At 38.0% G+C, this 12,601-nt stretch overlaps 1 protein-coding gene across 5 annotated transcripts in view; it reads left to right on the forward strand.

Annotated features, from left to right (window-relative positions):
* EXOC2 (exocyst complex component 2) overlaps nucleotides 1-12,601 on the forward strand; it is a 247,335-nt gene that overhangs the window by 187,184 nt on the left and 47,550 nt on the right. For all 5 annotated transcript variants that reach the window (XM_019714889.2, XM_074335319.1, XM_088791404.1 and 2 more), the window contains one exon: nucleotides 5,361-5,502. In XM_019714889.2, the coding sequence (XP_019570448.2) occupies nucleotides 5,361-5,502 (142 nt within the window). The remainder of the gene's footprint in view (nucleotides 1-5,360; nucleotides 5,503-12,601) is intronic.

The following is a 12,601-nucleotide window of genomic DNA, read 5'->3' on the forward strand; positions in this document are numbered from 1 at the left end:
ATTGGAAACATTGAAATAAATCAAAATAATTTTAACTTTTTAACTATTTTGAGTGAGTTGAAGACTTTGAAGACAACTGAGTAGCAGTTGAAGAAATGTGATATCTACTTAGCAGGCATTTGTTTGTCAGCACCTATTATGAACTGTAATATAGGTCAGGCCATTTGGTATAAAAATATCTTTTGATATACATACTAAAGAAGCTATAATGGTAGATTATTACAAGCATTATTTGCCCCTACATAAAAAATGCTGCCTCCTAATATATTCCGTATTTCTAAATTATTACCAACTGAAGTACCTTAAAAGGTGCTGCCCAATTGTAACGTATAGGAGGTGAGTAGTTATTTTGGAGTACATAATTATTGAGTTAGCACCCCACTTTTATTTTTTCCTTTAGATAGGTGCCCTGTTGTGGTTAGAGACACCTGGCCTAAAAGGATAACGTCCTCAGGTATCATACCCCTGCCCTGTGCAGCCTTTTTTCAGTACCCTCTTAAGCACTCCCTGTCTGCATGCTTAAGAGCCATATGTTTTTAACATGTAGTTTTATAAATGTTTTCTCGCCTTTCTTTTTCTATTAGACTGTGATTTCCTTAACAGGATTTATTTCTTTTTTCCATTTAACTTTCGTTTATAACTATCAGGTAGTACATTAAGCATTGATAGGCTTTGTCCTTGCATTTCGAGTAGGGTCATGCAAGCTAACGTAGCTGGTGTGAACGGGGCATTAGTGAAAATAGGGTAGTCAATAATAGTAATTCCTGCTAGCATTTGTTTTGTACTTTAAATGTGCTACACAAGTTTCATAAATTATCTTTTTAAATTCTCACAACAAAATTTATGAGGTGAGTAGTTTGTCTTAATCCCGTCCTGTCACAAATTAATGCTGCCACTCTGCTCTCTTTTTGTTTCTTTTGCCTAGTATTTATCGACTCATCCATTTATTTTCAACCTTTTTTTTTTTTTTCAAAGAGGTATAATTTCTCTACAGTAAAACACACAAATCTTAAGTGTGCAGATTGGTGACTTCTTACACATCTCTACATCCCAGTATCCACTACCCTCATGCTCCATTCCAGTCACTAGGCACCCCTTTTACCACTATTCTGATTTCTATCAGCATAGATTGTTTTACGTGTTTCTGAACTAAATGTAAAAGGAAACCATACAGTTTGTAGCCTTTTGTGTCTGGCTACTTTTGCTCCAACTTAGTAATTTTTGAGATTCATTGAAATTGTGTGCCTATCAGTAATTTATTTTCTTTTATTGCTGAGTTTGGATAACCAAATTTTGTTTAGTCATTCTCATGGTACTGGACATCAGGTTGTTTCAATTGTAGGTTTTTATGAATATACTTGCTGTGAACATTACTGTAAAAGTCTTTTTGTGGACATTTGTACTCTCTTATCTTGGATATAGTAGTCCACCCTTATCCACCATTTTGCTTTCCATAGTTTCACTCCAACAATCAAGTACAGTCTGAAAATATTAAATGGAAAATTCCAGAAATAAACAATTCATGTTTTACATTGTTTGCTGTGCTGAGTATCGTGATGAACTCTCTTGCTGTCCCTCTCACCCACCCAGGGATATGAGTCATCCCTTTGTCCAGCGTGTACATGCTGTACATGTAGTAAAATAAGATATTTTGAGAGAGAGAGAGAGAGAGACCAGACCACATTCACATAACTTTTATTACAGTATATTCTTATAATTGTTCTATTTTATTAGTTATTGTTATTAATCTCTTACTGTGCCTAACTTATAAGTTCAACTTTATCATACATATGTATGTATAGGGTTTGGTTTCTGTGGTTTCAGGCATCCACTGGGGATCTTGGAATGTATCACCCATGGATAAAAGGGGACCACTGTCTATACATTGAAGTGGAATTGCTGGTCATGGAATAAGTTGATTAGGAACTTTCAGTAATTCTTTAAAATGGGTATCTCATTTTACATTCAGTGTATGAATATTCCAGTTTCTCCATGTCTTCACTGACACTTAATATTGTCATTCTTTTTATTGTAGCCAATCTCGTTGCTTTCACTGACTTGCCCTGATAAATAATGATGTTTATGCATCTTATACATTCAAATATTCATATTTAGATATCTTCTTTTTTTAAATGTTTGTTCAATTCACTTAACTCATGTTTTAATTGGGTTGCTTACCTTTCTACGAGTAATTTCTTAGAAATCTGTAAATAACCCTAGTCTGTGGCTTGCTGTTCTGTTTTCATAATGGTATCCTTTGAATAGAAATTTTTAGTTTTTATGAGATCCAGTTTATCATTTTTTGAAATGTTTAATGCCTTTCACATCCTATCAAAATATTTACCTGCTCCAGTGTCTTGAATATTTTTTTCCCAGAGGCTTTGTAGTTTTAGCTGTTATATTTAGGTCTCTGATCTATCTTTCATTAAGTATTACATTTTGTTCATTATCATTGTGTTATTATAATTATACATATATTATTATAGGTTTATAATATGTACTGAAACAACAGTTCATCTTCTTTTCTGATATATTTTTCTTGCTATATTGCATGGACTAGGATCTCTATTACAGTCTTGAATATAAGTGGTGAAGGGGACATTTTTCAAGTCTTTTTTTTTAATCTATTAAAATTATCCCACTTCTGTATAATGTGTTTTTTTTAAATTGTAGATTCAATTTGCTAATAGTTTGTTAGGATTTTTATGTCTTTGCTTGCAATATCCTTGTCAGTTTTTGATATCAGGGTTATGCTGGCCTCATCAAACAAAATAGGAAATGTTCTCAGGCTCTAGTCTATGATAAAGTTCGTATGTGATATAATTTCTTCCTTAACTGCTTGGTAGAATTCACCAGTGAAGTCATCTGGGCCTGAAGTTTTCATCATGTGGAAGCATTTTAAATAATGGACTCGGTTTTAAGAAATATAGGACTATGTGCCAGTTTTAGAAAGTTGTGTTTTTCAGGATTTTATCGTTTTTTCCTATGTTGTCAGACTTACATAAAACTATAATAATTTTTTCAAGAACCAACTTTTGGCATTGGTGGTTTTCTCTAATATTAATCTTTTAAAAATTTAGTTGATTTCTGCAACAACATAGATGGACCTAGAGGACATTATGCTGAGTGAAGTAAGTCAGACTGAGAAGGACGACAAATACCATATAATCTCACATGTGGAATCTAAAGAACAGAAGAAACAAACAAACAGATACGGAGAACAAACTGATCATTGCTAGATGGGAGGGGGATTGGTGGGTGGGTGAAAAAGGTGAAGGGACTAAGAAGTACAAATTGGTAGTCACAAAATAGTCACAGGGATGTGAAATACAATATGGATTATATAGTCAGTAATGTTGCAAAGACTATGTATGGTGTCAGGTGGGTGGATCACTTCATAAATTACATAAATGTCTAACCACTGCACTGTACACCTGAAACCAATATAAAATAATGTTGAATGTCAACTATAATTAAAAATATGTATATACATATAGTCACAGGATATAAAGTACAGCGTAGGGAATATAGTCAATGGTATTGTAATAGCTTTGTACTGTGTCAGAGGGGTAGTAGACTTTTTGGGGTCATCACTTTGTGAGGGGTGTAAATGTCTAATCTCGATGTTGTTTTGTACAACTGAAACAATTAAAAAATTTAATTGATTTCTGCTCTTATCCTTAATTATTCTACTTTCAGTTTAATTTTCTCTTTCAGTTATCTGAAGTAGAAGATTAAAACATTAATTTTAAGCCTCTCTTTGTTTAAACCTTTCTTTGTTGAATAGCTGCATTTTTAGTTTTTTGTCCATCATAGATTTTAATATGTTGTATTTTCATCGTTATTCTAGGTTCTTACTAGTATTTCCTTTTTAGATGCATTCTCTTTTTCAAGAATTAGCACTTGTATTTCCCATTGCCCAGAGTATCTCTAATCATCTCTTTAGGTTTATGTTTCTAAATATTAGAGAAGGGGACGGGTGAAAGATAAAAGGGAGCTCAAAGTCAGTCCCTACCACTGTTTTCCTCAGTTGTTATCCTCCTCGATCTGATGTATTTGCTCTTAGGTCAGAGCCCTTTCTCAAGTACATGGATGATGTACTCTTTGAACCCTTCCGTACTTTTTTCAGACTCTGTTAGTAAATGATATCTTGGCTAAATGTATGATCCTTGGGTTGCATTCCTTTTATTCCTATAGATATTATTTTAGTAAATTCAGGTTCCAGTTTTGCATCTGACAAATGTGATGTCAGACTGATTCTTTCTCCTTCGTATGTAAATTATTTGTCTGATGGAAGCTTAAAGCATTTTCTCTCTATTATTTAGCAACTGGGTACTTTAATGGTATTTTCCTAGGTGTGTGCAGTGTCTCATCAGTCTGGCCTGGAACTCAGCAATCTGATCCCAATTGCAAACTCAGTCTTTAGATCCAGTTAAATGTTTTCTATTGCTTGTTTAATTATTACCTCTTCTCTAACTGCTCATATTTCTCTTCTTGAATTTCTGGGTTTGATTTTTATTTGTTTTTGTGTATTCAAGCTTCTGGATCTGTGTTCTAAGTCTCTTCATAATCTACCTCTTTACAATTTTACTCTGTTCTTCGAAGTACTTAACTTCAGTCTTAGTAGTGACCAGTAGTTTCTTCAAATAATCTGCTCAGTTGTTAGCTTTGAAAATCATGTGTTTTATATTCATGAAGTTTTGTTTTATATTATACTTTAATCTTCTTCAGGGTGTTCATTATTTTTCTAAGTTCACGTCGTTGTTTTTCTCTTCCACAGCAGAATTTCACTACTGAACAGATATTCCTGTTTATACCTATTAGACAACCTAGATGTGTGTTTGATTTTCAACGTTAGCTTCTTGAAACTCAGGTCTGGTGTTGGAAAGAAACTTGTGTCCTGTGGGTCAGTGGTGCAAAAGCAGACAGTCCACCAATCCATTGCAGGGAAACCTGGGCCCTCAGATTCTTTACTTCCAGACTTAGTACAACCCACCTGCTCTGTAACTTCTTGGCCTCGGGTGCTGGTGAGACCAGGCTCGGACTTGTAGGACTGAGGCTAACCTCCTGACCCTGTTCTGCTCCCACTACCAGCAGCAGTTCCCAGTTCATGGGGGCCAGGCTTTCTGTGACGACTACTTGTGGCCCATAAGTGAGGATTAATTCCTATCCTAACACATAACTGTGCTAAGAGTGGTCTTTATTAATGAAAATAAATAAAATAAAAATCATGTCTTTTTGTAGGAAAATTGATAGGTACTTTTAAAATATACTGAAGTAATTTTAGATCTGTGTCATATTACTTTTTCCTTCACCCTCAAATGGACAGCTTATAATTACTCTTTTTTATGTGTTTATAGGTTAGCATGGCCTCATTGAAAGAATTAGACCAAAGACTCTTTGAGAGTTACATTGAATTGAAAGCAGATCCCATTGTTGGCTCCTTAGAACCTGGAATTTACGCAGGCTATTTTGACTGGAAAGACTGCCTGCCTCCAACAGGTAAATGCTTTCAGTTATCAAAGTTCTCGAAAGGTAGTCCAGTACATCTAGAGTAATAAATACATGTATGCTTTTATCAATTAATATATGCTTTAAATGCTTTCTCTATTCAGATTTGTTTTATATTTACTAAAGGATTAGTTTGATTTTAACTTTATTAGCTTAAACCCATTTCTTGATAGTTTGGAATTTACTACACTTTTAAATTATTAATAGTTAATTATTTAGTTATTTTTAAATTCCACAGAATAATTGATACACCTCATAATATTTGATAATTTTTAGTAATGCATACTTGCTTCCTGTGATATTCCTTTATTACACTGACAGTTTTGTGCAATGACTTTGTGACTGTCATAAAAAAATGTACTTAAGAAATCTGGTCACTTACGTAAGACCTAATTATTTCTGCTGAAAAGGTGAAGGATAGAAGAAAAATGTGTAGGAATAAAATTATTATAGTAATTTAGCGCAGAAAATTGAACTGCAGGAGAGTGACTGACACAGTTCCATTATTATCTTTGTGATATCAAATGAAATTCACTTAAATCACTTTATCATATGTACTTAAAAAATAACTATTGCTTGCTGAATTAAATAAACTTTTTGATTGATCAAATAATTGGTTCTTTGTATGAAATAGTGTGCAATACATAAAACCAGACTACCTATTAACATTTTTATATAGAAGTTATCTTACATAGAAATGATCGTGTGCATGTTAGGCATAGGTTGTTTTTGGATACGTATGTATACAGAGATGTACCAATGAGTTGTTAACAGATTTGAGTTCATCTTCATTGTTTTAACTAACCACATTAATTACCTTTTGTTTCCATTGTGTAATGCTTTATCAGATGGTGATAAAGTTGTCTACTTTTTACCACCTTTGGTTTTTATTGTATAGTGTTTACGTTAGGTGATAATAGTATAGTGATGCTGAATGGTCTAAACTGAAAACCAGAACTGTGAAGTTAATAATATTTTATGTGACCACTGGTATTTAGTTTTCTGAAATCACAGTCATAAATATATGAGGCCTTTTACCTACAGCTGGCCATAATTGCTCTTTTTTCCCTAAACTCCATTACCTTTCTATACATACATTTACTGTATGTTTCCACACTGGATTACAGTCTATATCCCAAATATGTCCATTTAAAGTTTAAATCAGATCCTATCAGTATCGTGCTTAAAACCCTTGTAGTATCTTCCATTACACTTTCCAGTGAAATCTGCAGAGCAGCTCAGCGCTGGCCCTGACCACCGCCACCCACCACTGCCCCCATGGCCCCTCCAGCTGTGCTCCAGTGCAGTGGGGGTGTTTGTTGCCCAGATTTTCTGAATCCTTCCACCCTAGGACTTCTTCAAGACTTTTTTCCTTTGCCTTATGGTCGTAGAGCTGACCACCGTTTATCATTCAGGTCTCAAATTAAATATCATCACACCAGCCACCCAGCCTGAAGAAATGACATGGCCGGTGGACAACAGGCATGGTATTTCAGATTTAACCTGTGAAAGTTACTCGTATTTTATTTGTAAAATAATTATCTTGAGGGAGAATGCTATACATGTGATTCTAGCACTGCTTTATACTGGTTGAGCTTATTAAAACTAAATCCGGAAGGTCATAGTTAGCGGGTTAATTATCTGTCGCAAGGTTGTTGGCAAATCTGCTCTTTTGTGATAAGCATGGCTTATGACTTTAAGTGAGCAAACATGACTTTCAGCAACAAATTACCATTCTCATTCTCAAGATCATCAGTCAACAGTCTCTGGATCTTTTAATCTACAATCTCTTTTCAAAACTCTTGGGCCCTGATGTCTTTTGGAATTTTAATATTTTTATATTTTAGAAAGATAATATAGTGTGTGCACCATATATATTATGTTACATCCCCAACAGGGGTTTCTGCAGAGAAACATGAATGTTTAGACTAGGAGTGATAGTAATAGCCTCCTAGTGGATAATAATTCTACCACAAGAGTTCACATATTTGTAAATTCACAAACAAAATCGCGCTTCTTCAATTCTGCATCTCCAATACCTGGACTGCTGCTTGGTGCGTAGTGTCTGGCTGTTTGTTCACTGACTGAGGGGATGACCCCTGGAGCTCCCGCCAGTGCCTCTGCCTGCCTTCCCACTGTGCGGCCCGACTGGCCTGCACGTGGCGTGCCTCCGGCCAGTCTCTGGGAGGAGTGCTGTTTCCAGGTGTTCCTCCATCACCTTAGCAGGATAGCTCTCTTGTTCTCCGAACCTGTTACACCTTATAACCTTTCTTCTCCTTAGTTACATGTATGCTATATGTGCACATATATTTTTTGTTTCTGTTTCCCTTGTTTAGGGGGAATTTTTAAAGAAGGTGAAGAGATTCACATTCCCAGATTTCAAATTATTTAAGTATTTTTATAGAGCAGTGACTAAAAGTTTCAGATTCCAGGGAGCAGATCAAGGGTTTTTTCCATAAAATCTCTTTATTTTCTACTCAAGGTAACAATACACAGTACTCAGATGTTGCCCGTTCTGGGTTCTTAGCCCTCTACTACTGAACTGTTTCCTAGATCTGTTTCAAATTTGTTCAACAGGTCTGAGCCAACTGAATGTCACTGCCCTGCCCTTTCTTCCCAGTCCTAGGAAGACTAGACCCTAAGAGCCTGAGCTCTTCCAGCCAGCCTGTTACTGCTTTTCCCCCTTGGGTGGCCCGCCTCCACCTTCCGTCTAAGATGGCTGAGAAGGATGGCATCCGGTGACCGCTTTTCTTTTCTCAGTTGGGGCACCTCCCTTTGTCTGTAATGTATATTAGTTATCTCATGGGAAAAGAAAGGCCTGACCTTGCTGCCCCGAACTTGTGTAGAAACAGTTTGCCAATACCATGTATTCAGAAATAAAGGAGTCATTCTATGACAAGCCACGTGTGGGAACATGCATGTGCGCACAGCAAGTTTTTCAGCTCCTTGCAAACAGTTTCCGTCATTGTGCCCCCATAACATCTGGCTCATTGCCTTGCATTTAATTATCACTTAATACTCATCATAACCTTCTAAGTTGTAGTTATCAGAAGGTGACTAAATTATTATCTCTTGAGAGTCGGGGGGCAGGGGAGTGCCCAGGACATTAGGCACTAAAGTAGCAGCTGTGGTCACCCGAACTGCAAATCGCAATCACCTCTTACAATGCCCCATCACTCTTCTCTTTACAACCCAGCTTTTGAAAAAGTCGTCTCTGTCACCCCTCAAAGATTCCTCACTAGTCCTGTCTGTCCTCCTGTGTCAGATGGCCTCTCATCCCTGAAGTCAGTCTACCCTCCCATTTCACTGAGACCGTCCTCACCAAAGCCACTCTGATGCTGTGCTGGGAGTCTGATACATGCACTTCTTTTCCTGGTCCGTGTCTCTAGCACTCCCGTTTTGAACCCTCTCCCGAGACTCTTTCTGTGGCATCTCTGATCCCACTCCTGGCTGGCGGCCCTCAGTATCCTTCATGGGCAGTTGGCTTCTCTTCCTTTTCATAGCCATGTGCTACTGGTATGCCCAGGACTCTGTCTCTTAGTGCTAGTCTTTTCCTCAGACTTTCTCCAAGTCATCCACTCTGAATGGCACCTGCAGCATCTGTGTCTGTAGCCTGATCTCTGTATGCTGAGCCTCAGGTCATTCTACTGCTGTCCTGGGAGACCCCTCCACTGACTGCAACATCCTGCAGCCTCTTCAGCTTAGCAAGGCCAAAAGCAAACCCGTCATCTTCTCCCCAACTGCGAATCAGTTCTTTTTGTTGCAGTCCCGCAACTCAGTGGGAAGGCATGGAGCTGTCAACCAAGAGTCCTCCTGCCCCATGTAGTTACAAGTACCACCCGCTCGTCCTTCCCCTCGTTTCTCATTGTTTTTTATCAAGGCACTCAAGTGTGTCCTCATGGTCCCAGCACTCAGTCTTGCTTTTTTCATATCCATTTCTGCCTTTTTGAAAAGCTTATCTTTCTGAAACAAAAGTTAGACTGGTCACTCCCTTGCCTAACACCCTTCAGGACGACCCACTCTCCCTCCATTGTAACCTAAGCTTAGGCATTGCTAATGCTTCCACTTAACCCTTCCCTTTCTTTTACCCCTCTCCCTTCCTCTCAGCCTCTCATGCCTTCTCCAAGCAGCAAGCAGGCGGGCAACCCCTTCCTTGCTGAAAGCCCACGCCTGTTCTTCCCCACCCTGTTCTCTCACTTAGGCCATGCCTCCCACTTCGTCTCTAGTGCTCCTGCGGTGGTCCCTGTTCCCTGTTGCTTGCTGCAGGTGCTGTCCTTGTCTGCTGTGCTGGGTCTCCCTGGCATCGGGGCTGTCCATTTCATGTCTGTACTCCCAGTGTAAGCCCAGTCTCAACATACAGAAGAGGCTTTGTGTATTTGTGCAGGGAATGAGTGTGGGCAGTTTACTGGTATGTGGTACTTGCCATTGAGTCAGCTCTGACTCCTGGCAACCCTCTGGTTGATGGACGACCCTGTGAGTTTTCTGTCCTCACAGCCCTGCTCAGCTCCTGCTTTTTTATGGGGTCGGCCTATCTCATATTTGGTCTCCCTCTTGTCCTGCTCCTTCTATTTTCCCCAGCACTCCTGTCTTTTGCAAAGAACCCCGCCTCCTCATGATGTGCCCAAAGTAGGACAGCTCCAGCTCTGTCATTGGGCGTCTCGTGATGTTGCAGGTTTCATGTGCCCTAGGAGCCACACCTTCCCAGTGGTCTAGGGCGTCTGCAGGGCTCTCCCCAACACCATGTTTCACACAAATTAACTTTTTTACTATTAGTCTTCTTCACTGTCCAGTTTTTGGATCCATACACAGTAATTGGGAATATGAGGGTGTGAGTGACCTTAGCCTTGGTCTCTAATGAAACAGCTCTGCTTTTGGTGACCCGTACTAATTCTTCCATTGCTGCCCTTTGAGTCTCAATTTTCTCTTGATTGTTTTTATTTTATTAGTATACACTCTTACTAAATGTGCAGGTGACACCTCAGTTCATCTCCCAAGTGTTTGCTATATGGTTTTGCAGTTTTCTTTCTCAAATTTTTTTCAGGTAAGTCATAGGATGTTCTAGTTTCCATTATTAGTCTTGTTCACTTTTTAATAAATAGTACACAGTGGATATTCATATTTGTTGAATTGAATTAAAATGAGCATATTAGCACTCATTTACTTATGTCCTGTGAATTCTCATATGGTACCTTTGTGCACTCCTAAATTTTGGTCAACTGATCTTCAATTAAAAGGTGAGGATCATGTATACCCCACACATCAGCAGTTCTGTGTGGCATCGCCATGCAAAAAGTGGCATGTCGCTCACAGGTAGTTTGAATTAATTTTGCTAAAATTGATGTTTTCTTCAGTTATTAGCATGTATTGAACATAACTATTAGCACTCACATTCTGAAATTATTTGGTATGTGTTCAAGGTTATCAAATCACGTATGCGTGTTTCATGGTTATTACAACAAATGAGACTCCAGGAACACTTGCTCCTGTCTGTCTCTACGTAGACTCTGCTTATTCCTGAGAAACACAGTTTACTTAGAGGGACGCAGAGCGAGGCTCTCTTTCCCTTGTCGTACCTGACTCGCACTTCCCCTCACCTGCATTCAGGCCCCTTCAGTGCGTGCTGAAGACCAGCAGCAGTGAGGAATTCCTGAGGGGGTGAGATGCAGCTTTCTTTGTCATCAGTCTGCCTCTTCAGGGCTGTCTTTGGAAGAAAGCAGTACAGCAGGTCTGCTCCTCCCTGAAGGGCACAGTCAGGTCCCAGTACATCCAAGGCTATGACTGCTGGCTGCCGTTAGACCATGGTGGATCCTAGGGCAAGGCCTGTGAGGATGGCCTCCTGTTTCCTCGCCATGAAACTGAAGTAGTACAAGCCATTGACATGAGTAAGAATGCTTTGTGGCCTCTGGGTGATTTTTTTAAACAAAATTAAGGTTCTGCTGGCTGTGTGACATTAACTGGTATGGCCTTTCTATCTAGCTCTTTTTTTTTAGACATTCTTTTGTGAACAGGTAGCACATGGCATGGCGATACCAGCAGTTTATTTACTTTTTCTCAGATCCCCAAAACAATTAGATGTTGTCTGGTTCACTTCACTTTTATGAACTGTATTTAGTTCTGCTCTTTGTGATCACTAGCTGCACCTCAGTCTCACATAGTCATACAGTGAGTTTTAGTTTGTTTAAAGTGGACTTAAGTTGAGACCTCATATAAAGTGAACAGCCAAAATAGTTTGACTATTTATCTTCCAAAATAATGTCAATTAACAACTTTAGTGTTATCTTTAGAGTTTTCATCTCCAAAAACTGAATTTTGTAAATCATGTAGATAGCTGCTTACTTATTGTTGAAGTTAGCAATAAATTTAGTTTTCTGATACTATATGTAATGATTTTCTTAAAAATCCAGTTGATTAATTTCATGATCAAGAAGAGATACCATTGAAGTCATAGCTACGCTTTTTTTTTTATTTTTTATTAGTTTCAGGTGCATAAGACAAAGCAAAACTTAGACGTGTATCATTTATATCCCTCACACTGTGTGAACCCCCCTCCCCCCATCCACTATCCCTCTGTACGTTCCCCAAATTAATTTTCAAACCCCCATGACCATCTTGTGGTTACCAACTATTTTTCAAAACCTCTCACCTTCCCCTATAGCTACGCTTTTTTTAACTTGACTATTGGATATTTAAGTTGTTCTCACCTCTTCCTCTGTGTGTATGTCAGGAAAGAGTTTCTGGTTAGTTCTGAGTCACCTAACTGATTATTTAATTGTTCTGTTACCCACGGTTTTTAGTTCAGTGTACTTGCATTTGGTAAATTTCAGCTAAATTAATATTATTGGTCTCTATTTACAAATACACATGGATGTTCACATCTTTTTTCTTTTTTTTTAATTTATTGGGGTGACAGGATGTTCACATCTTTAAAACATACTTCATAAAAAAATGACTCTTCTTCAACTTTTCACTTAAATATTGTTTTTTAACTATTTTTTCCTATCTAAATGTTATATAAGTTTGTATGTACGTGTATTCCTTAGAGATATTTAATATGAATTTTAACTTAACGAATTTTATATTAGTAAAGTAC

The sequence above is a fragment of the Rhinolophus sinicus genome, chromosome 14, assembly GCF_057876585.1.
Source record: "Rhinolophus sinicus isolate RSI-liver-muscle chromosome 14, RSI-T2T, whole genome shotgun sequence".
Classification (NCBI taxonomy): Eukaryota; Metazoa; Chordata; class Mammalia; order Chiroptera; family Rhinolophidae; genus Rhinolophus; species Rhinolophus sinicus.